This window comes from Callospermophilus lateralis, unplaced genomic scaffold (assembly GCF_048772815.1).
Source record: "Callospermophilus lateralis isolate mCalLat2 unplaced genomic scaffold, mCalLat2.hap1 Scaffold_2511, whole genome shotgun sequence".
NCBI lineage: Eukaryota > Metazoa > Chordata > Mammalia > Rodentia > Sciuridae > Callospermophilus > Callospermophilus lateralis.
Window position 1 is genome coordinate 177,954 of NW_027513337.1, and position 22,677 is coordinate 200,630.

Consider the following 22,677-nt stretch of genomic DNA (forward strand, 5'->3'; position numbering starts at 1 on the left):
TAAAAAAAATATGATTAAATTTAAGTTCCAGTAGAGGGGCTCCTGCTGGGCTAATTGGGCCCAGTATGCTCTGTCCAGAAACTTGGAAATCAAGGTTTTAATTGGACTATCCATGGAGCTACAGGATAAAAGGACTAATTAGGCGAGCATGTCTTTAGTAGAAAGCTGAATGGCTTATTCTGATTTTACAGTGACTGTTAGTTCACCTCTAAAATAAGATTAATAACTCCCGATATTACTTGGATTGCCTCTTTAAAATAATTTTGTCCCAAAATTAAGCCTATAGTGCCTGGGGTAATGGCCCATGGACCCAGTAGGAATCCGCTGGGGTGCCATTTCAGGTGTTAAATCAGTTACCATGGCTGGGGGTAAAAGTACCATGGGGGGTACCAGCTGGTAAAACGGTGGTCCTCCTTGGCCGGCTGTGATGACGTCAGGCCTGTGACTCTACGTCATTCTCCCCGTCTATTGGCAGGCCTGGGGAAAGACCCTCCCCTTGTTTTTGGTGCCAACAAGGTGGAAGTGAAGGCAAAAATGGAGTCGAGAGGACAACATGTTGGTGTCTTTCCTCCTTTGCCACATGGCCTCTTGCCCAGTAATGCCGGCTGCAGGAACTGGGAAAAGTTTCTGCCCTGTTGCGCTGGGACTCACAGTCTCACACCATGTGGCCATTTTTCCCACAGTTAAAACACCGCCCATGAGAATGGCGTTCCTGGGATTGGGGCTGAAGCACCTGCTTTAAAGCCATGGCGAGCATAAAACCTTGCAATTGGTCAGACCAACATCTGCACAAAGGCGAACAAAGTCTGAGATGGCCCCCTTTTTCCTATGAGGTTGGAGGATGTTCTGGCAGACCTTATTTGCATTCTCAAATGCAAGCTGTTTAATAATAATCCCACAGGCACCTGAGTCCACAACTGACCTGTTAGCTGCTTGGTACAAGCGTGCTACAAAGTCGGAGAACAGTCTTCTGAGCCCTGTAGTATCTTAGTCAAAGCTAGATTAGACTGGTCCTGGGAAGAGATTTGCTGCGATGCCTTCTTTGCACATGAAGTAATCTGATCATAAACCACCAAATCATAGTTTAACTGCCTCTCTAAATCTGCAAACTCACCCGTTCCCATCAACATCTCCAAAGGGGTCTCAAGATTCTCTCTCCTGTTTCTCTCAGCCTGCTCGGTACAGAAATCTGTCCAGTGAGACCACCAGAGAAGATAGTCACCGCCATCAGACAAGCTCTGGCCATGGACACCCAGTCACTGGGCAGAAGAGGTTCTTGGCAAACCGAGTTGAGCAAGCTTTGTACAAATGGTGAATGAGGGCCATAAGTACCACAAGCATTTTTTAATTCTTCTAAGGTTTTAAAAGGAATTAGACATGCTGGCTTTGCTCGTTAACCTTTCAAAACCTGGAAAAACCTGAAAACCTGTAATATCTTTCCCCACTTCCTGCGCCCTCCTGAGTCCACATTGTAATGGCATAAGCATGGCCATGGCCAATTCAGAGTGTCGATTAAAGCCCGTTCTCCCAGCTGAAAATGGCTGAATTCAGACGGCGGGTGCCAGTCCAGCTAAACCCAACCTAGCAAAATTCTCCTCCATCTCCTCTTCGCCATCAAACTGAGTCCCCTCCGACTGGGACTCTTTGTCTGTCTCCGGCTCATTCTATTCTTCTCCATTTTGAATTTGCCTCACAGAGCTCTGGTCAGGACTGTTTCCTCTGTGGAACACGCCCCTCGGGGCTCCTCTGAATTTTTCTCCAGTGGGATTCAACTGAAACTGAATTTTTAGTTTTAAGTCTCGCCCAAAGCAATCTACCTGCTGGGTGGCAGATTGAGTGAAATTTGATTCCACTCTCAGCCCAATATGGAAAGAGAAAAATTTTTCAAAAAAAACAGCCTCTGGCTATTTTTCCTGCTCTATGCTCTTAACTTGTCTCTGAAGTCCTTTTTTTAAAAGGACCTTTTTTAAAAGGTCTTCTGGGGGCCATTGACCATGATCTACATCATCAAAATGACACATTTCTAATGCAGTCCAGGCCTTCTGAACACTGTCTGTTGTACTTTTAGACAGTTCTGCAAAACGCCAGCCTTTATACAGTTTCCTTCCTAGTCTCTCCCTAGAACGTACGTCTGGTGAATCTTGCTCACAAAACCATGGACACCTCGCTAACCGTTCTCAGGAACTGTGCTAGCTGGCTCTTTCTCACTTGCATTGATTTCCAGTTAATTATAATTTCCAAAATTGTTAAATGCATCTCTTTATCTGAAGATATGGAACTTCCCATGATAGATCTTTAATGCCCTTAGTTATAAAATGGTCTGCTTCCTCTGTGACCCCTCAGAAAATTCATGGTGCAATAAGTTTCTATAGCACGTTTCCTCAATCAACCTGGAAATTCCGCTTGAGAAGCCCCACGTTGGGCACCAATTACTGCACCCGACAAGTGCAGTTACCTAAACTAAGGGTCGCTCAAGTGAATTTCCTAAGATATCAAATAAAACGCAGACACAAAATTCCCCTTTAATTTAAGCCCAGGAACAGCTCCCCTGCCCTCAGGATCCAGCTTCTCAAATGAGAGAGAAGGAATATCACTGAGACAAGAGAGAGAGAGAGAGAGAGAGAGAGAGAGAGAGAGAGAGAGAACATTCAGGAGTGGCCTTTTATTAGGGAGACTCTGATTCTTTAGAAATTTCCATCCAATACAGCTCAACAGGGGCAGGGTTACAAGGTCAGGTAAGGTCACTCGCCCCCAGGGCTGTAGGACACCTCACCTTCACATGAACACACATTTTGCAACATTTTAAGACTTCCAAGATAGGGGCCACCATCTAGGGCCACTTGATGTGGCCAGATCACAGGAAGTGACCAACAGGACCTCAACTAATCAGAGAAGAAAAATGCTGGTCACATGGCCTGGTGGCCTCCCACAGGTTTCCACATGTCCACCCCAGCTAAATCAACTGACCACAGCACCCGTTCCAGGCAGCTTCTCACCACCCTGACCAAAAGAACTAGCAAGAACAACTGGAGGAGGCAAAGTTCACTTGGGCTCACAGTTTCCGAGGTCTCATCTATAGATGGCCAGCTCCGTTGCTCTGGGCCTGAGTCAGGAAGAACCTCAGGGCTGAGGACGTGGCAGGAGAGAGCAGCTCAAGACATAGCCATCAGGAAGCAGGGAGCCTCCACTCCCAGATACATCACGTAAATCCAAACCCCACGCCCCAGTGCCCACCTCCTCCAGGCACACCCACCCGCCTCCAGCCACCCCAGATAATCCCGTCATGGATGAATTCACTGGTTGGGTTCAGGCTCTCCTCACCCAATCCTTTCCCCTCTGAACCTTCTCGCATCGTCTCAGACGTGAGCTTTGGGAGCACGCCTCCCATCCAGACCAGGACACTCAGGTCACACAGATTGGGGAGAGAACCCGGCCTCCCCCACATTTGCTGGTCTTCAGATACCACCCCCAACCCCTGCGAGCCCCAGGGAGAAGATGGAGGACAGAGTGTTGGCCGTCCCAACCCACCACATGGGCCATGAGGCCAGCCGGGGACCTTCCAGGGACCTCCCCAGGGACCTAGGAGGCAATGCGCAGTGGCCTTGCAAAACTGAAGAAAACACACTGCTAACTCAGAATCCTGCCCCAGCTGGGGGCAGAGTGATAAGGAGGGTGGACATGAGGCAGATGGACAAGGCCTCCAGGCGCCTCCTACAGGTGCCTTTTTCAGCTTCTAAAGGGTGAGTTCCATGTCCATCACGAATCCAGACACAGGGCCTCCAGAGCCCACCAGCAGAACAGCCAGCACTGGCCACGGCCCTCAGGCCACACAGGCCTTCTCCAGCACTCGGGACTCTCTCCATCGCAGACCACCAGCTGGACCCCAGGCCTTGGAGTACACGAGAGGCCTGGAGACCTACATGACCGCGACCTTTCCAACCAGGAAGGAGTGAAGGGGAGTCAGCAGAAGGGTCTAGAACCAGGGGAACGTGGAGCCTGCACAACATGCTCTTGCACAGCCACAGTGAGGGGGAGACCAGAAGGGACACCAGAGGGCAGGAGAGCGGACCCAGGGAGGAGGCCTGTGCAGCTGGAGAGGGAGAGAGGGTGCAGGGACAGAGCCCCCCAGATAGCCCCAGGGCTCAGTATTCACACCAGCTGTCAGGACAGTGGGAAGAGCCGCCAGGGAGCTGGTGCCATGCCCCAGAACCACCGCACAGCAAGAGGGCTGCCTCATCTGTTGTCCACCATGAAGCCCTCTGCAGCCTGCCCAGCTGTGGCTCAGATGGGCCACGCCTCTCTCTGACAGCAGCAGGCCTGGCGGCGTCCACATGGTGCTGACCCTGGACGAGCAGATGCAAGAGAAGTGGGACACCCTGGCCTCCTCAGGGATGTAAGAGGCAGGCCTGGGAGGCCAGCACGTCTGCCCCCATGTGAACGCCCTCAGACTCCCCCCTGGAAAGCCTGGTGGGCCATGGGAGGGGCACAGCCAGGACCCCAGGACGCAGCCTCCAGAAGTGTGCAAAGCCTCCTGGGAGGACACAGGGCACCGCCACGCAGCTCTGGAGAGTAGCCACATGGGCTGCAGCCAGCTAAGACCCAGGGGGGCTGCCTGAGGCCTGGGGCCTCCACACTCAGAGACACAGAGATGCCAGGCTCTGAGCTTCGGGGTTGGCGCCTGCCCTGTGGGTTTAGTCGGCCCCGTCTCTATCCAGCCATTGCATCCACAATTAATGAAACTCAATCAAACCTATGAGGGGCTCTCAGTCCACCAAACTGGGTCACATTGGCAACTGTGCTCTGCAAAGGTCCACACATGAGAGTGGAAGAGAAATCCCTTCCAGCAAATACATGAAACCCAACAACGAATACAAGAAATAGGAGAGAGCCAACTACGCCAACACCTCCCAGGTCGTGATTCACCAGAAAATGTCCCCAAGGGCTGCGGCTGGACTCAGGGAGAGCTTGCCCAGCAGGTGTGAGACACGGGGCTGGATCCTCAGCACCACATAAAAATAAACAAATAAAATAAAGGCATTCGGTCCATCTACAACTACAAAAATGTTTAATGACACTAAAAATACTGACGTACGTGAAATATCAGATAAGGAATTCAGAAGAATCATTATGAAAATGTTCAATGAATTCCAACAGAGCACAGAAGAACAACTGAATGAATTAAGGAAGTAAATACAGAATGTAAATGAGAAATTCAATAAGGATATAGAAATATTCAAAAAACCCAAACTGAAATCCTGGGAATAAAAGACACAATAGATCAAGTAAAATCTTCATGTGAAAGTCTCTCTATTGAGGAGACCATGGTGAAGACAGAATCTCAGAGCTGGAATACAACGTGGTCAGCCTTCAACATTCAGACAGCATAAAAGAAAAAGAAAAATACTTAAACATGGTGAGAATATACAAGAACTCCTGGACACCATGAGGAGATGGGTGCAAGGATCATTGGAATTGAGGGGGCTCTGAGATGCAGGCGAATGGAATGAATAAGCTCCTCAGGAACATGATGACAGAAAACCTTCCCAACCTTCAGAAGGAGATGCACATCCAGATCCAGGAGGCACTCAGAAGCCCAAACAGGGGCTGGCTGTAGCTCAGTGGCAGAGCACCCGCCTAGCACATGGAAGGCCCTGAGTCTGATCTCAGCCCACGTAAAAACAAGTACATAAAAGAAAGGTGTTTCGCCTACCTACAACTAAAAAATCTTTAAAAGAACACAAAATATATAAGATCAAAGAAGAACCTCTGCACAGCAGATATAATTAAATGGCCTAACACAGAGAGCAAGGATAGAATTTGAAAGGCCTCAGGGAAAAGAAAAAGCCAACTCACATTTACAGGCCAGCCCATCAGAAGCACTTGTGATCTCTCAGCACAGACTCTCCACACAAGGAGGGCTGGGAATGGTGTGCTCCAAGCCCTCCAATAAAGTACCTGCCAACCAAGCCTGCTGTGGAAAGCAAAGCTGTCACTCAAAATTGAAAATGAAACTAACCTCCCAGAATTGAAAAGAATTCATGAACTATTAGACTAGCACTAGAGAACTCAGTCAAAGAAATACTACACTCAGAAAAGTAAAAAACAAACCCAGAGTTCACAAAGAACAAATATCATTTGAAGGTGGCTAAACAAATGAGAAACAGAACCAAATTAAGCATGATAAATACATCAAACATTGAAGGAAAATGGTCTCCACTCTCCAATTAAAAGACAGAGCTGGCAGAATGCCCAGGGACCTGGCCCAGCCCTCCCCTGCACCCAGACACATGTTGTCTGCAAGAGATGCACCTTACAGGCAAAGACAGCCACAGGCTGAAAGGGAAAGGTTGGAAACTGACACACCCAGGAAATGGAGCCCCAAAACAAGCAGGAGTAGCTACTCTCGTAGCTGACAGAGCAGATTTCACCCCAGGGTTAACCAGAAGAAACTAAGATCTATTATATGTAATATGAGATGTCAAGAGCTTTGTAATATTTTGAACAACCAATAAAAAATAAATAAAATAAAATAAAATAAGAGACTAAGAAGGTCGCTTCATATTGGTAAAGGGAACGATCCAAGAAAATATAACAATAATAAATACTGTGGCCCAAATATGGGTGCAACTTTTACATAAAAGTCATACTTCTCTAATGGAAGCCCCCGATAGGTCCCAGCATGATAATACCAGGGGATTTCAACACACCTCTCTCCCCATTAGATAGGTCACCCGGACATAAACTCAGTAAAGACTGTTTGGACCTGGAAAACATTATGAATCAAATGAAACTGACAGACAGCTGTAGCATATTTCATCCAACAACAGCTGAATACACTTTCTTCTCAGTGGGTCATGGACTTCTCCAAAATAGATCATACTTTAGGCCACAGAGCAACCCTTAGCAACTACAAAAAAAATTAATCTTATCAGATCCTAATGGAATGAATTAGAAATCCACACAACAAACCCGACTACATAAACACACAGAGATTAAAAATGCCCCTTTTGTAACACCAGAGATTGAACCCAGGGAACCTCAACCACTGAGCCACATCCCCCGCCCTTTAACTTTGTGTTGAGACAGAGCCTCATGAAGATGCTTAGAGCCTTGAGAAGTTATTGAGGCTGGATAGGAACTTGTGATCCTCCTGCCTCAGCCGCCCAAGCCACTGGGATGACAAGTGTGTGCCACCAAGCCCAGCTGAACAATACTCTTTGGAGTGACGAATGGGTGACAGAAGAAATCAAGGGAGAAGTTAAAAATTCCTGGACTGAAATGAGATTGGTGGTACAACCTCCCAGACCCTGTGGGACCCTGTGAAGCCACATCGAAGAGCAAAGATCATAGCCATTAGTGTCCACGTCAGAAAGCCAGAAAGATCCCAAACAAGTGAACTACGGATGCAGCTCAAGGCCTTGAAAGGAACAAGCCAAAGCCCAAGCCAATAGAGTCAGGAAGTCACATGAGAGCAGAGATCCGTCACCTTGAGAATAACGGAGCAATACAAAGGATAGAGGAGACAAAGAGCTGGTTCTTGGAAAGAAAACAAAAAACGAGATCAACGAGCCCAGAGCCAAATAACCAAACGAAATGGGGAGAAAAACCAAATTGATAAAATTAGAGATGAGAAAGGAGAAGTCCACGACATCTCAGAAATCCAGCAGGACTTTAGGGACTATTTTGAAAGTTTATATTCCAATAAATTGGAAAACCAGGAAGAAATGGACACATTACTAGTCAATACAGTCTGCCAAACGGAATCGAGGGGACACAGAAAACTTAACAGAGCCCCGACTTGCGATGAGGTACAAGCCGTAATCAGGAGCCTTCCAATGGCGCAAAGCCCAGGACCAGAGGATTCTCAGCTGACCTCTACACACCCTTAGGCAGCACCCAGGCCAGCCTGCCTCACATTATCCCCAGCCATACCCACCTCCCAGGAGCTTGGGGTGGCGCTGGGACAGGAGCGCAGTGGTCTGCACGGGAGGGAGGCGCACAAAGGCGCTGGACAGGGCCAGGGAGCGGCACAGCAGCAGGGGGGCACTGGCACTGGCCTTCAATGACTTGAGGATGGCTGAGAGGACACTGAAGTTATGTGTGTTGGGCTCCATTGGCATCAGTTTTTAGAAGAGAGGGAGGCAGAGACCACCCTGCAGAGGGGCCTGGCCCAGCCCGCCCCTGCACCCTGAAGGTGACTGGGGTCCTCCTGCCGCTCTGCCTCAGCCCTCCCCTGCCGTGCACACACTGGGCGCCCAGCCAGGGAAACAGGCAGCAGAGACCAGAGGTGCCCACGTTCCCCTTCCCAGCAAGGCAGGAGCCCGGGTCCCACACTCTGAAGCTCCCCGTGCCCAGCCTTAGGATTCCCAGGGCAGCTGCAGTCCTGCTAGTGCAGCAGGTCCCGGCCAGCAGTGCATCCCCCACCTAGGGTCAGGAGTAGGGAGGTGTCTGTCTGATTGGGTCCTGGGCGAGCCCACAAGCACTTTGTCCAGCAGGACGTGGACCTCACCAGAAGACCCTGTCCACGCGCCTTTGTCCTGGCCCTGCCCCGACCTCCTCCCTCGCCATCTTGCCCTGGCTGCCTGGGCCCCTCATTCTCCCTCCGTCCAAGTCCTCAGAGTCTCAGGACTTTGTCCCCACAACACCTGTGCCCTTGGCAGCTCTCACAACCTTGGTCAGGTTGGCCTGTCGCAGCTTCCAGGGTGACCCCAGACGGTAAGGACTAGAGCAAGGCCCCTGCGTGCTGGAGGGCTTCACATGTCAACGGGGCTGGGACGGGGAGTCCAGATGCTGGTCAAACGTCACTGTGGTGACTCTGGTGTGTCACCAACCTTCAGAGCAGTGGGCAGAAGCTGGGAAGGGCAGGGCCGTCCGGGAAGCCCAGAGTGGCCCTGACTGGTGGTCTGCACCTCGAGAAAGCTGCCAACGATTCTGAGAGTTGGCAACAGCACCCACCAGGCAGTGCCACCGCAGGGGACACACAGACAGCACAAAGGAAGGACAACCTGCAGCCCAGAGCCACAGGTCCCACAGCCGTCAGAGCCGTGCTGCAGGGGCTGGGCCGCCGGCCACCACAGTGTCTGCAGCCCCGAGCGCGGGCCACAGTGTCACGCTGGGGGCTCAGATGCCCAGAAGTCACCCTGCTGGGCCTGAGACCTGCTCGGAGCATGACCCCTCAGGCTTCTCCTTTGGGAAGGAGAGCCTTCCCTCCCCCCCTGCCCACACCTACTGAGCTTTACACAATCAGGGCTCTGAGTCACGGGCCACGCGTGGGAGAATGTGGCCCCAGAGCCCACTCCACCCTGAGGAGGCCGTGTTCCCATGGGACTGAGAACTAATGTGGAGCGGCTGAGACTCTTGGAGATGCTGAGATGGGAATTTTGGAGAAATGTGATTTGCATGTGGGGAAGACAGGAATGGAGTGGGGACCAGAGGACCGCCATTAGGGGATGCTTTTGGCCCATACAGGTCCCAAGTCCCGGGGCCTCAGGACAATGAGAGTTTGGAAATGGAGTCTGCAGACGTCCTCACGTTGAGATGAGGCCAGCTGGACTGGGGCGGGCATCAGATCCCACAGGACAGGTGTCTCCATAAAAGGGCGCCCAGCTCAGCTGCACTCAGAGAGGTGGCCCCCGGGAGAGGCCTGCAGCACACTCTCCCTGCTGACAAAGAGGACAAGCCCCGTAGCCCCAGGGTGCCCAGGCCTGGCCTCCAGCACCACAAGAGGACACGCTGTGCTGCTACGGCCTCCCTGTCCCTGGTGCTGGGTCCTGGCAGCCTGAGCAGATGACCACAGGTGACCCCCTCCACTGCCAGCCCTGCAGCCCACACAAGGCCTCCCCAGCCTGCCTTGCTGTGTGCTGAGCTGGGTGGGGCCCCTGGAACTCCAGCCTGGGAGGCTGAGCCATGCTGAGCTCCACCTAAGGTGAGGCTGGGCCCCCACAGCCACCAATGCAGGGGTGGTGTGCGCCCAGGACACCCTGCCTCTCCAGTCCTCGTCACATGTCCCCCGGGGCCAGAGGGGCACTCGGGATGCCATGAGTCTGGCCTGTCCTGTGGGTGCCAATTGGGGGTGCATGGCGTGCTCCCAGAGGCCCCGGAGCACCCCGTGACAGCTGGCCCCAGGACATTTCATGGTGATCACTTCCCCAGAGACCCGGGCTCACACAATTGTCCCTCACCCATGCACCATCCCATATGCTTCCTCTACAACTCCTCAGGACCCTGACGTCCCCAAGAGCCTCTCCACCCCCTCTCCATTCCCCTCACTCACCCCTCCCAGGCCCTGGCATGGCCTGGCCTCTGAACAGGACGCCTCCCCTGTTCCTGCTCTCTCCAGAGCCTTCATCCTCAGGGCCCTCCAGAGCCCAGCTCAGGTCCCCCACCTCCCCTCTCACCCTTCACACCCGCCCAGGCACTGCGCTCCCCTTCCCTGTGGGTGGCGCTCCCCAGGCCCTAGGGGAGCCCCGTTTCCCTCCCCAGTGCTGGCCCAGCAGTCCTGGACCCTCGAGGAGGGAGGGCACCCACATACTGAGGAAGCCAAGCTGTCCCCCTGGCCGGTGACCCTCTGCTCTGTTCCCTCCCCACAGACCCAGGAAGCTAACGGCCACCTCTCCCTCACCTGCAGCCCCCTCTGGCAGCCCTTGCTCAGGCCCTGAACGGGCCCCTCTTCCTGCCCTCTGTGGGTGGACACCTTGAGCACCCAGTGCCTCTGCAGCTCTCCCGTCTCCTGCATCCCCAGGCCCTGGGCACACAGCCAGGGCTGCCATCTGCTCATCTGGGAGCGCCAGCCCCAGAGACCTCTCCACCAGCCTGGCCCTCCTGGCCCAGCACTGGTTCTCTCTGTAGCCCCATCTTGCCCCCTGCCAGGGACCCCAAGGAGCCCCGAGCCCCTTTCTTCCCTCCCCACCAGCTTGCGCCCACCAATCCCAGGGCCCCCACTCTCCTCCTTGCTGGAGGATCTGGGTTCTCCCAAGGAAGAGCTGTCTGCAGAGAGGTCCCGGGAGCAGAGCCACCAGAAGAGGCTGGGGTCAGAGGGTCGGGGAGCAGCCCCGGTACTGAGGGGTCCCTGTCTCCAGGGAGGCAGTCAGGGTGGAGGGCCTCACTGCACGGCCAGGGGCCAGCCCCAGGCAGGAGCACAGAGCAGCAGGTGGGATTGGGCCTCCCCTTCTCCCCTGGGACCCAAGGCACTGCTCCCCACCACCACAGGCCCACACGAGATGGCCGCAGCCAGGTGAACCCCCTCACCCTCTGACCCAGAAAAGGGAACTTAGGGACGTGTGCATGCCACCAGTTTCAGTCCTGTTCTTAGTCTCTGCGGGGGGTGTGGGAGGTTGCACCTCTGGGGACAACAGCCGTGACGCCTGGGAGCACAGGACAGAGCAGAGTGGGTGGCAGTAAGGGGCCAGAGCAGGAAGGGCTGGCAAGCGCCCTTCAAGGCCCCACAAGGTGAGTGGGGTTGGCAGGGAGAGGAGGCCACAGGAGGAGAGGACATGGAGCCTGGGCCACAGTGGCCCTTCAGGACCGAGCATCCCACGGGCCACGGGATGTGGGAGGGAGCGAGAGCACAGCCCCCAGGGGTCTGCCTTAGAAAGTGCCAACCAGTGAGGGGACGGGAACCTGGGGCCGGGCACTGCCAGGCCTCCAGAGCTGGACACATGTCCTACTCACGGACATGAGGGGATGGGGCAGGGGGGTCAGAGGAACAACATGGCCTCTCCTAGAGACTGTGGGATTGAGGCAGAGCTCAGGGGACCTGGAGGAGGCAGGGCCAGGGCAGCGTCCAGAGCCAGGTCCAGAGGAAGCCTGGAGCACAGGGACACAGGGCCAGGCCTCCTCCAGGGGCAGGGCAGGACCAGCGGGCTCTGCTGGACACAGCTGCCTGGAGAGAGGATGGGAGCCTCGGGTGCTCTGGGAGCAAGGCCAGTCCTGGGAAGAGGGTGAGGCCAGAGGAGGACCCAGCCTCCACTGAGGAGAGTGGGGTGGGACGAGGCAGCTCTGGGCTCAGGAACCTGGGCAGAGCAGGTGCCCGTGAGCTGGGCAGGTGGGGTGCCTGAGAGTCGTGAGCCACCCAGGAGCCACCCCTGGGACCAGGGTCCAAGCTGCCACAGGTGAGCTGGGGAAAGCAGGGATGCTGAAGGACCTGGGCAGTCCCTCGGCTCAGAGAACCAAGGGAGAGCAGCTACAGGAGAGCTGGGCAGTGGAGTGCTGGAAGGCTGGGGAAGCCCAGGGCGCAGGGCACCAGGACAGAGCACCTGAAGGTGAGCTGGGCAGGTGAGGGTGCTGGAAATGCCAGGAAGCCCCAGGAGCTAGAGGACCTGGGCAGAGCAGTTACAGCTTAGCTAGGGCAGGTGGGGGTGCTGGAGGTGCCCAGGAAGCCCCGGGAGCTGAGGGGACCTGGGCATAGCAGTTACAGGTGAGCTGGGGCAGGTGGGGTGCTGGAGGTGCCTGGGAAGCTCCTGGAGCTCAGGGGACCTGGACAGAGCAGTTATGGGTAAGCTGGGGCAGGTGGGTACTGGAGGTGCCCAGGAAGCCCCAGGAGCTCAGGGTAACTTGGCAGAGCAGTTACAGCTTAGCTAGGGCAGGTGGGGTGCTGGAGGTGTCCGGGAAGCCCCAGGAGCTCAGGGTAACTTGGCAGAGCAGTTGCAGCTTAGCTGGGGCAGGTGGGGTGCTGGAGGTGTCCGGGAAGCCCCAGGAGCTCAGGGTAACTTGGCAAAGCAGTTACAGCTTAGCTAGGGCAGGTGGGGTGCTGGAGGTGCCTGGGAAGCCCCAGGAGCTCAGGGGACCTGGACAGAGCAGTTACAGCTTAGCTAGGGCAGGTGGGGTGCTGGAGGTGCCTGGGAAGCCCCAGGAGCTCAGGGGACCTGGACAGAGCAGTTACAGCTTAGCTAGGGCAGGTGGGGTGCTGGAGGTGTCCGGGAAGCCCCAGGAGCTCAGGGTAACTTGGCAGAGCAGTTACAGCTTAGCTAGGGCAGGTGGGGTGCTGGAGGTGCCTGGGAAGCTCCTGGAGCTCAGGGGACCTGGACAGAGCAGTTATGGTTAAGCTGGGGCAGGTGGGTACTGGAGGTGCCCAGGAAGCCCCAGGAGCTCAGGGGACCTGGGCAGAGCACTTACAGATGAACTGGGGCAGGTTGTGGTACATGAGGTGCTGGGAAGCCCCAGGAGCTCAGGGGACCTGGGCAGAGCCTTTACACTTGACCTGGGCAGGTGGGAGTGCTTGAGAATCTGAGATGCCCCAGGAGCTCAGGGAATCTGGGCAAAACACTTACAGGTGAGTTGGAGAGGTGGGCTGCTGGAGGTGCCTGGGAAGCCCCAGGAACTCAGGGGACCTGGGCAGAGCAGTTACTGGTGAGCTGGGGAGGTGGGGTGCTGGTGGAGCCAGGAAAGTTCCAGGAGCTCAGGGACCTGGGCAGAGCAGTTACAGTGAGCTGGGGCAAGCGAAGTGCTGGAGGTGTCTGGGAAGCCCCAGGAGCTCATGGAGCCAGGGGCAGAGAAACTACTGGTGAACTTGGCCATTGATAGTGCTGGAAGGGCTTAGGAAGCCCCAGGAGCTCAAGGGACCTGGACAGAACAGTTTCAGGTGAGCTGAGGCAGGTTGGGGTGCTTAAAGTGACTGGGAAGCCCCAGGAGCTCAGGGGACTTGGACAGAGCACTTACTGTTAAGCGGGGGAATGTGGGGGTGCTCAAGGTGCCTGGGAAACCTAATGAGCTCAGAAGACCTGGGCAGAGCAGTCACAGGTGAGCTGGGGCAGGTGGAGATGCAGGGGGAGCCAGGAATGCCCTAGAGCTTTGGGTGACTGGGCAGAGCAGCTGTGGGTGAGCTGGGGCAGATGGGGGTGCTAGAGGTGCTAGAGGTGCCTGGGAAGCCCCAGGAGCTCAGGGGACATGGACAGAGCAGTTCCAAGTAGCACGGGCAGGTGTGGGTACTGCAGGTACCCAGGAAGCCCCTAGTGCTCAGGGGACCTCGACAGAGCAGTTACAGGTGAGCTAGGGGATGCAGAGGTGCTAAAGGTACCAGGGAAGAACCAGGAGCTCAGGGGACAAGGGTCAGAATAGCTGCATATGATTTGGGGCAGGTGGGGTGCTGTAGGTGCCCGGGAAGCCCCAGGAGCTCAGGGTAACTTGGCAGAGCAGTTGCAGCTTAGCTAGGGCAGGTGGGGTGCTGGAGGTGCCTGGGAAGCTCCTGGAGCTCAGGGGACCTGGACAGAGCAGTTATGGGTAAGCTGGGGCAGGTGGGTACTGGAGGTGCCCAGGAAGCCCCAGGAGTTCAGGGTAACTTGGCAGAGCAGTTACAGCTTAGCTAGGGCAGGTGGGGTGCTGGAGGTGTCCGGGAAGCCCCAGGAGCTCAGGGTAACTTGGCAGAGCAGTTACAGCTTAGCTAGGGCAAGTGGGGTGCTGGAGGTGTCCGGGAAGCCCCAGGAGCTCAGGGTAACTTGGCAGAGCAGTTACAGCTTAGCTAGGGCAGGTGGGGTGCTGGAGGTGTCCGGGAAGCCCCGGGAGCACAGGGTAACTTGGCAGAGCAGTTACAGCTTAGCTAGGGCAAGTGGGGTGCTGGAGGTGTCCGGGAAGCCCCAGGAGCTCAGGGTAACTTGGCAGAGCAGTTACAGCTTAGCTAGGGCAGGTGGGGTGCTGGAGGTGTCCGGGAAGCCCCAGGAGCTCAGGGTAACTTGGCAGAGCAGTTACAGCTTAGCTAGGGCAGGTGGGGTGCTGGAGGTGTCCGGGAAGCCCCGGGAGCACAGGGTAACTTGGCAGAGCAGTTACAGCTTAGCTAGGGCAAGTGGGGTGCTGGAGGTGTCCGGGAAGCCCCAGGAGCTCAGGGTAACTTGGCAGAGCAGTTACAGCTTAGCTAGGGCAGGTGGGGTGCTGGAGGTGTCCGGGAAGCCCCGGGAGCACAGGGTAACTTGGCAGAGCAGTTACAGCTTAGCTAGGGCAAGTGGGGTGCTGGAGGTGTCCGGGAAGCCCCAGGAGCTCAGGGTAACTTGGCAGAGCAGTTACAGCTTAGCTAGGGCAGGTGGGGTGCTGGAGGTGTCCGGGAAGCCCCGGGAGCACAGGGTAACTTGGCAGAGCAGTTACAGCTTAGCTAGGGCAAGTGGGGTGCTGGAGGTGTCCGGGAAGCCCCAGGAGCTCAGGGTAACTTGGCAGAGCAGTTGCAGCTTAGCTGGGGCAGATGGGGTGCTGGAGGTGCCTGGGAAGCCCCAGGAGCTCAGGGTAATTTGGCAGAGCAGTTACAGCTTAGCTAGGGCAGGTGGGGTGCTGGAGGTGTCCGGGAAGCCCCAGGAGCTCAGGGTAACTTGGCAGAGCAGTTACAGCTTAGCTAGGGCAAGTGGGGTGCTGGAGGTGTCCGGGAAGCCCCAGGAGCTCAGGGTAACTTGGCAGAGCAGTTACAGCTTAGCTAGGGCAGGTGGGGTGCTGGAGGTGCCTGGGAAGCCCCAGGAGCTCAGGGGACGAGAACATAACAGTTACAGGTGAGCTGGGGCAGGTCGGGGACCACTCTGTCTGCTGACATTCCCAGAACTCAGAGGAACAGACAATAGCCACAGAGTCCTAGAGCAGGTGGGCGACCAGGGCAATCCCAGAGGTAAAGTCTGCAGGGTCCAGCTACAGGGTCCATGGGTCCCTGCAGGAGCTGAGCAGATGCAGGTTAACAGGGGCTGAGGAGGGTTTGCAGAGCCCAGGGCAGGGAGCTTTTGAGCAGAGGACAACACAGGGGAACAGAAGCAAAGCACCAGGGGCAAAGCATCCTGCACAGGCCAGTGGGGCGGCAGGTGAGCAAGGGCAGGCCAGGAGTGGCCAGCAAGGGCCTCTGGGCATCCAGAGCACACAGCACAGGGCTGTGCAGGCAGCCCCACTGAGCTCGGGAGGCTAGAAGGGGCTCAGCGCCCACGGCTGCTGTGCTCTGAGCTGGCCAGGAGTGGGCAGGACCACAGGGAGCAGGGCTGAGGTGGGGCTGCAGAGGGCTGCCCAGAGCAGAGAGCAGGGCTAAGGTGTGCTGAGTTCAAGGTGGGAGGGAGCCAGAAGGGGACAGGAGCTCAGGGAAGCAGCCGTCGACTGACTGCTGGGAAGAGACTGAGCTTCCAGAACCTGCTGCTTACAGGACAGCTGACCAGGCAGAGCAAAGGGGAGCAGGGAAGCTTCCAGAACTGGGGGCAATGGGAGATGTCGGAGCTCCTGGTCACAGAGTCCAGGAGCTCATCCAGGAGGGCTCTGAGGGAAGAGTAGGCCGAAGAGAGGATGGGTGCTTCTGGGCTCTGGAAGCAAACCAGTCCTGGGTGGGGGAGGCCAGAAGAGGAGCCAAGCTGGACGGATGGAGGGCAGAGTGGGCAGTAGGACCCCAGGCCTTGGGCACCAGAGACAGAAGTGCCGCGGGAGAGCTGGGGCAGGCAGGCTCTGGGGGGACCTGGGCAGCCCAAGGAGATCAAGGAACCTGCTTGTCTTGCCCTCCCACTGGCCCCAGATCACCCATCCTTGGTCTCCGGGGCTGTCCACATTCCTCTCACCCCACAGCACAGGAGGATTGGCGGGAGCAAGCTGGTGGGAAGGGAAGAAAGGGGCTTGGGGCTCCTTGGGGTCCCTGGCAAGGGGCAAGATGGGGCTACAGAGAGAACCAGTGCTGGCCCAGGAGGGCCAGGCTGGTGGAGAGGACTCTGGGGCTGGGGCTCCCAGATGAGCAGATGGCAGCCTGGCTGTGTGCCCAGGCCTTGTGCTGAGGGCTGGGGATCCTGGGCTGAGTCCCAAGGGCCCTGGGAAGGAAGGCTCGGGAGAGGTTGGGGCTCACAGGTGCCATGGAGGCCAGGCCAGAGCTGCAGAGGGGCTCTGAGGGGCAGGCAAGAGGGCCAAGGAGAGAGCCCATGGTGAACCTCAGGAAGCAGGGCAGGAAGACCTGGGGAGGGACGGGTCCAGTGATGAGTCAGAGCTCAGGGCTAGGGGGAGCCAATCAGGACGGTCCCAGGGGCTGTCTCAGGGCAGGGCATAGGGCCCAGGACCCAGGACCGAGGGCATTGGGTTGCTTCAGAGCCAACTCCAAAACTCCTGACCCTGCAGGGTTAGGTCCAAGGCCTGGACTCTGGGCCGAGGTGCAGGGAGGAGAGCCCAGGCAGAGGTAGCCAAACCTACCCAGAGCAGGACTCCTCGGTAACAGTGGAGGGCACAGGGGACCTGAGAACAATGCCACTAGTCAGGCCAGATGCCCACAGGAAGCCCATGGGGACAGGGAGCTGGCGGGCCCAGCAGGACCCAAGATGGACCCACCCACAGGCAGAGCCGAGGAAGGGGCTGGGGGACCCAGGGCCACAGGTCCAGTGGTCATCAGATGCTAAAGGATCCGCGTGCAGCCTCTCCCACAGGGGCAGGGGTGGCACACAGGGCTAACTGCACAGTTGGCTCTGTGTCCTTCTGGAAGCCCATCAGGAGAGGTCTGGCCTGGCATGGGCATCCTTGAGGTGGGGGAATCACCTAGGGAGGTAGGGCCTACCAGGTAGGTACCTGATGCCCACAAACCCCGACAACAGACCCTGCCTGATGCTTGGGGAGAGCCAAGGACAGCGAACCTTCTGTGGGCCTGGGTCCATCTGCGTCCAGCACAGCTCACTCAGTATCTTCTCTCTTGCAGCTTCGACCACGTCCCCATCAGTCTTCCCCCTGGCCCCCAGCTCTGGGGACATATCTGGCTCCTCAGTGAACCTGGGCTGTCTGGTCAAGGGCTACTTCCCTGAGCCGGTGACCGTGACATGGAACTCAGGATCCCTGTCCAGTGGAGTCCGCACCTTCCCAGCTGTCCTGCAGTCAGGGCTCTACTCTGTCACCAGCATGGTGACTGTGCCCACCAGCACCTGGCCCAGCCAGACCGTCACCTGCAATGTAGCCCACCCGGCCAGCAGCACCAAGGTGGACAAGACCATTGGTAAGGGGACAGTCTGCACAGGGAGGGGTCCCCTGGAAGTCAGGCAGGTCTGTGCCACCTGGAGAACTCTGCCATGCCTCTCATGTTCAGGGAGAGTGCTCTGTCTCCACCAGGCCCAGGGCAGGCACAGTCTGGATGCCCACTTGTTGGCTCCTGGGCCCTGGTCATAGGCCTGCCAAGAGCCATACCCAAGAGCAGCCTGGCCCTAACCTGAGCGCATCCAGGGCAAAACTCTCCCTGTCTCTGTGGGTACCTTCCTCCCCCAGACCTCAGTAACCCCATCCTTCTCTCCTGCAGCTCCCTGTAATGATATTACACCAACATGTCCACCATGTCCACGTAAGTCACCAGGCCTTGCCCTAAGCCAAAGGAGCGGGACGGGTGCCCAGAGAAGTCTCAGGCAGAGGGCAGGCCCCAGGTGCTGACCCATGTCCTCCATCTCTCCCACACTAGCTCCTGAAATCCTGGGGGGACCATCCGTCTTCATCTTCCCCCCAAAGCCCAAGGACACGCTCATGATCTCCCTGACCCCCAAGGTCACATGCGTGGTGGTTGATGTGAGCCAGGATGACCCCGAGGTCCAGTTCAGCTGGTATGTAGACAACGTGGAGGTGAACACAGCTGAGACGAAGCCACGGGAGAAGCAGTACAACAGCACACTCCGCGTGGTCAGTGTCCTCCCCATCAAGCACCAGGACTGGCTGAATGGCAAGAAGTTCAAGTGCAAGGTCAACAACAAAGCCCTGCCCGCCCCCATCGAGAGGACCATCTCCAAAGTCAAAGGTGGGAGAGGGCAGCGGGCAGGGCAGGGCATGGGACTGCCTGGTCACATGGAGCCTGGCTCGGCCCACCACTGCCCTGTCAGTGACCTCTGTGCTGACCTCTGTTCCACAGGGCAACCCCGGGCGCCAGAGGTGTACGTCTTGCCCCCAGCCCAGGAGGAGCTGACCAAGAACACCGTCAGTGTGACCTGCTTGATCCAAGGCTTCTACCCTGCCGACATCGCTGTGGAGTGGGAGAAACAGGGGCAGCCGGAGCAGGGCTACAAGACCACCGAGCCCGTCCTGGACTCCGACGGGACCTACTTCCTCTACAGCAAGCTCAGGGTGGACAGAAACAGTTGGCAGCGAGGAGATCCATTCACGTGCTCAGTGATGCACGAGGCTCTGCACAACCACTTCACCCAGAAGACCCTGTCCCGGTCCCCGGGTAAATGAGCCTGGCGAGTCCTCACCCCACCCCACACTGTCACCTTCCCTCACCTGCCCACGTCAATAAAGCACCCAGCCTGCCCTGGGACCCTGTGAGACTATCCTGGTTCTTTCTGAGGCAGAGAGCTCTTGGCACGCCTGGGCTGTGGGCTGTCGGCCAGGCTGCCTCCGAGGGCCAAGTTGTCACGGCTAGAGAGAGGGAGGGTCCCACATGGCCAGACCCAGAGCCAGTGTCTGCCCAGCTGGCTGGGGTTTGCCCCCGCAGGGCACGAGGCTTGGCCAGAGGCTAAGCCTCTCTCAGACCTGCCCCAGCCCCAGCAACTCTGGCTGATCAGGGAGAGACCTCTCAGGAGCCCCAGGAAAGGACACAGCCCCCCTGTCAGAGACTGTCCTTGTGTCCTGATTCCCTCTCCAAGGATCTCTCTGTGTCCCTGCAGGGGTTGACTAGCCATGGGAGTGGGGATAGGCCCTCCCTGCACTGCCCACCCCTGGGAACACCCACATCCGGCAGCCCTGAATGGCCCAAGGGAGGGACTGTCCAGAAAACCACACAGACAGAGCCCAGACCCTTTGGGCCAACCCACATGGCACCTGCCCACACACGTGCACACTGGGGCCTCACACGGGCAAAATGCACACCCAGAGCCAGCAAGTGTCCACTCCCTGAACACTCACAAGCACACGGGACCACCCACAGCCTCACACACTGACCAGCTCAGATCCCAGCCTCCTCTCAGGAGGCACCTACACCCAAGCCCTGACACACCCAGGCCCGACACCCACACTGACCCCCACACAGGCACACACCCCCTTACCACAAGATCCAGCTCCCTCCCCAGCACAGACTCTCCCTGTAGCTGGGGCCACACAGGGACAGGCTCTGCCATCTCTCCAGCCCCTGGGCCTGCTCACCACTGAATAAGCAGGGGCCACACAGGCTGCAGGGACATCCCTGCAGGGTCACAGGCCCAGTGCTGCCTGGCCAGCCCCAGCACTGACGCCTGGAGCTCCCAGCAAGGAGCTCCCATGAAGTCCAGGCCACCGTCCACAGCCAGGGGGTCTGGATGAGCTGGGCCCCAGTGGGAGGAGCGGGGGGCTGAGGCCCACCAGAGAAGGCCACCAGGGAAACCTGGCCCCAGTACACGCACTGCTGGCCCAGCCCAGCGGCCCTTCTCCTGACCCCCGGGAGGCAGCTCCCAGGTCCCACCTTGGCGCCACACACTGACCACCCCCTCCCTGTCCAGAGCTCAGCCTGGATGAGAGCTGTGCAGAGGCCCAGGACGGGGAGCTGGACGGGCTGTGGACGACCCTCACCATCTTCATCAGCCTCTTCCTGCTCAGCGTGTGCTACAGTGCCACCGTCACTCTCTTCAAGGTCGGCCACACTGTCCCCGTGCTGTCCCCATGCCACCCCCCATGACACCACACTTCCCACACACAGTCCAGCCGTGTCTCCTATGCTGTCCCTCACTGTCCCTATGCCCACACTGTCACATGATGTGTCCTGTGCCGTCCTCACACTATCCCCATGCCATCTCTACACTCTCCCACGTTGTGTCCCATGCTGTCCCCATCATGTCCCACAATGTGTCCCATGCCATCTCCACACTGTCCCATGATGTGTCCCATGCTGTCCCCACACTGTCCCTGTGCCATTTCCACACTGTCCTATGATGTGTCTCATACTATCCCCACACTGTCCCCATGCCATCTCCATACTGTCCCATGATGTGTCACATGCTGTCCCACACTGTCCCTGTGCTATCTCCACACTGTCCCATGATGTGTCCCATGGTATCCCCACACTGTTCCCATGCCATCTCCACACTGTCCCATGATGTGTCACATGCTGTCCCACACTGTCCCTGTGCCATCTCCACACTGTCCCATGGTATGTCCCATGCTGTCCCCATGCTGTCCCCATAAAATCTCCACACTGTCCCATGATGTGTCCCTTGCTATCTCTACATTGTCCCGTGATGTGTCCCATGCTGTCCCCAAACTGTCCCCATGCCATCTCCACACTGTCCCATGATATCCCATAATGTCCCTGTGCCATCTCCACACTGTCCCATGATGTGGCCCTTGCTATCCCCAAGCTGTCCCTGTGCCATCTCCACACTGCCTTACGATGTGTCCCATGCTGTCCCCACACTGTCCCTGTGCCATCTCCACACTGTCCCATGATGTGTCCCATGCTAACCCCACGCTGTCCCCATACAATCTCCACACCGACCCATGGTGTGTCCCATACTATCCCCATGCTGTCCCTGTGCCATCTTTACACTGTCCCATGGTGTGTCCCATGCTGTCCCCATGCTGTCCCCATACAATCTCCTCACTGTCTCATGATGTGTCCCATGCTGTCCCCATGATGTCCCACATGCTGTGTCCTATGCTGTGTCCACAATGCTCCATGCTGTCCACCACACTTTTCCCAACCTGTCTCCACCCTGTTCCCCACCTGCCTCCACATCTCCCGACATTGTGCCCAACCTGTCCTCCACCTGTCCCTACCCTGTACCCCACCCAATTACCCAAATTGTCCCCTACCCAATCCCTCACACTGTCCTCCACCCTGTCCCATTGTCCCCACACTGTCCACACCCTGTCCCCCACTGTCCTAACTTGTTGCCATCCTGTCCCCCAACTGTCCTCACACTGTCCCCCACCCTGTCCCCTCCATTACCTCCAACTTTTCCTCATTATTCTCACCTGCCCCCACACTGTTCCAACCCTATTCCCCACACCATCCCCCGCTATCCTCACACTGTCCCCCACCTTGTCCCTCATTGTCCCCACCCTGTCCCCTCATGTCCCCAGCTCTCCCTCAGGTGCCTGTGGGCTCACCTGTGCTATTCTCCAGGTGAACTGGATCTTCTCCTCGGTGGTGGAGCTGAAGCCGACCATCGCCCCTGACTACAGGAACATGATCGGGCAGGGGGCCTAGGCCACCTCCTGCAAGGGGCCAGGGCCTCCCAGACCCTGGAGGACATCCATCATGGCCAGCAGCCTGGCTCCCCAGCCACGCCTGCCCTTGGACCTCATCACCCTCGGACCCTGCGACTCACTGACCCTGCAGCCCTGCTCCTGCCCTTTGGAGGACCTCTGGAGAGCAGGCTCTACCCCCAGACCTCAGCAGCCTGGACACAGACCACCCCTGGCCCAAGACACTGGCCAGGGCCAGCAGGGGACATGTGCACCTCACCAAGACATCTCTGCCCTCAGGGGAAAAGCCACTCACCCGGGAGGAGGCCGAGGTCAGCTTGCTGAAGTCCACCAGGGCAGAGACAGCTCCACACTGTCCACTCCAGCCTCCCCACTGCAGGTTCTTGAGAGAGAAGGGGACGTCCTCAGAACACTGAGTGGGTACCTCTCCACCTGAGCTGGGAAGCTCTGGGCCCACTCCCCAACAGGGAGCTTCAGGAAGGGCTTCCTGCGGTCATCAGATGGCCCTCACTCCCGCCCGTGCCGCGCCAAGCCCCATCTTGGGTTACTCTGCAAACCCCGAGTCTCTCTGGCTCCTGGGAAGCAGACTCCTGTGTGATGGGGTCTCTGTGCACTGGC

General features: G+C 57.4%; 1 gene segment (V, D, J or C); it reads left to right on the forward strand.

The window, feature by feature from the left end:
* Positions 1-22,600, forward strand: part of LOC143388112 (immunoglobulin heavy constant gamma 1-like) — a 121,016-nt gene extending 98,416 nt beyond the window's left edge. Inside the window, 6 exon segments of the C gene segment in view lie at positions 17,609-17,899; positions 18,197-18,238; positions 18,353-18,682; positions 18,794-19,108; positions 20,355-20,485; positions 21,977-22,600. Of these exon segments, the coding sequence occupies positions 17,609-17,899; positions 18,197-18,238; positions 18,353-18,682; positions 18,794-19,108; positions 20,355-20,485; positions 21,977-22,060 (1,193 nt within the window).
* Positions 22,601-22,677: the final 77 nt, after the last annotated feature.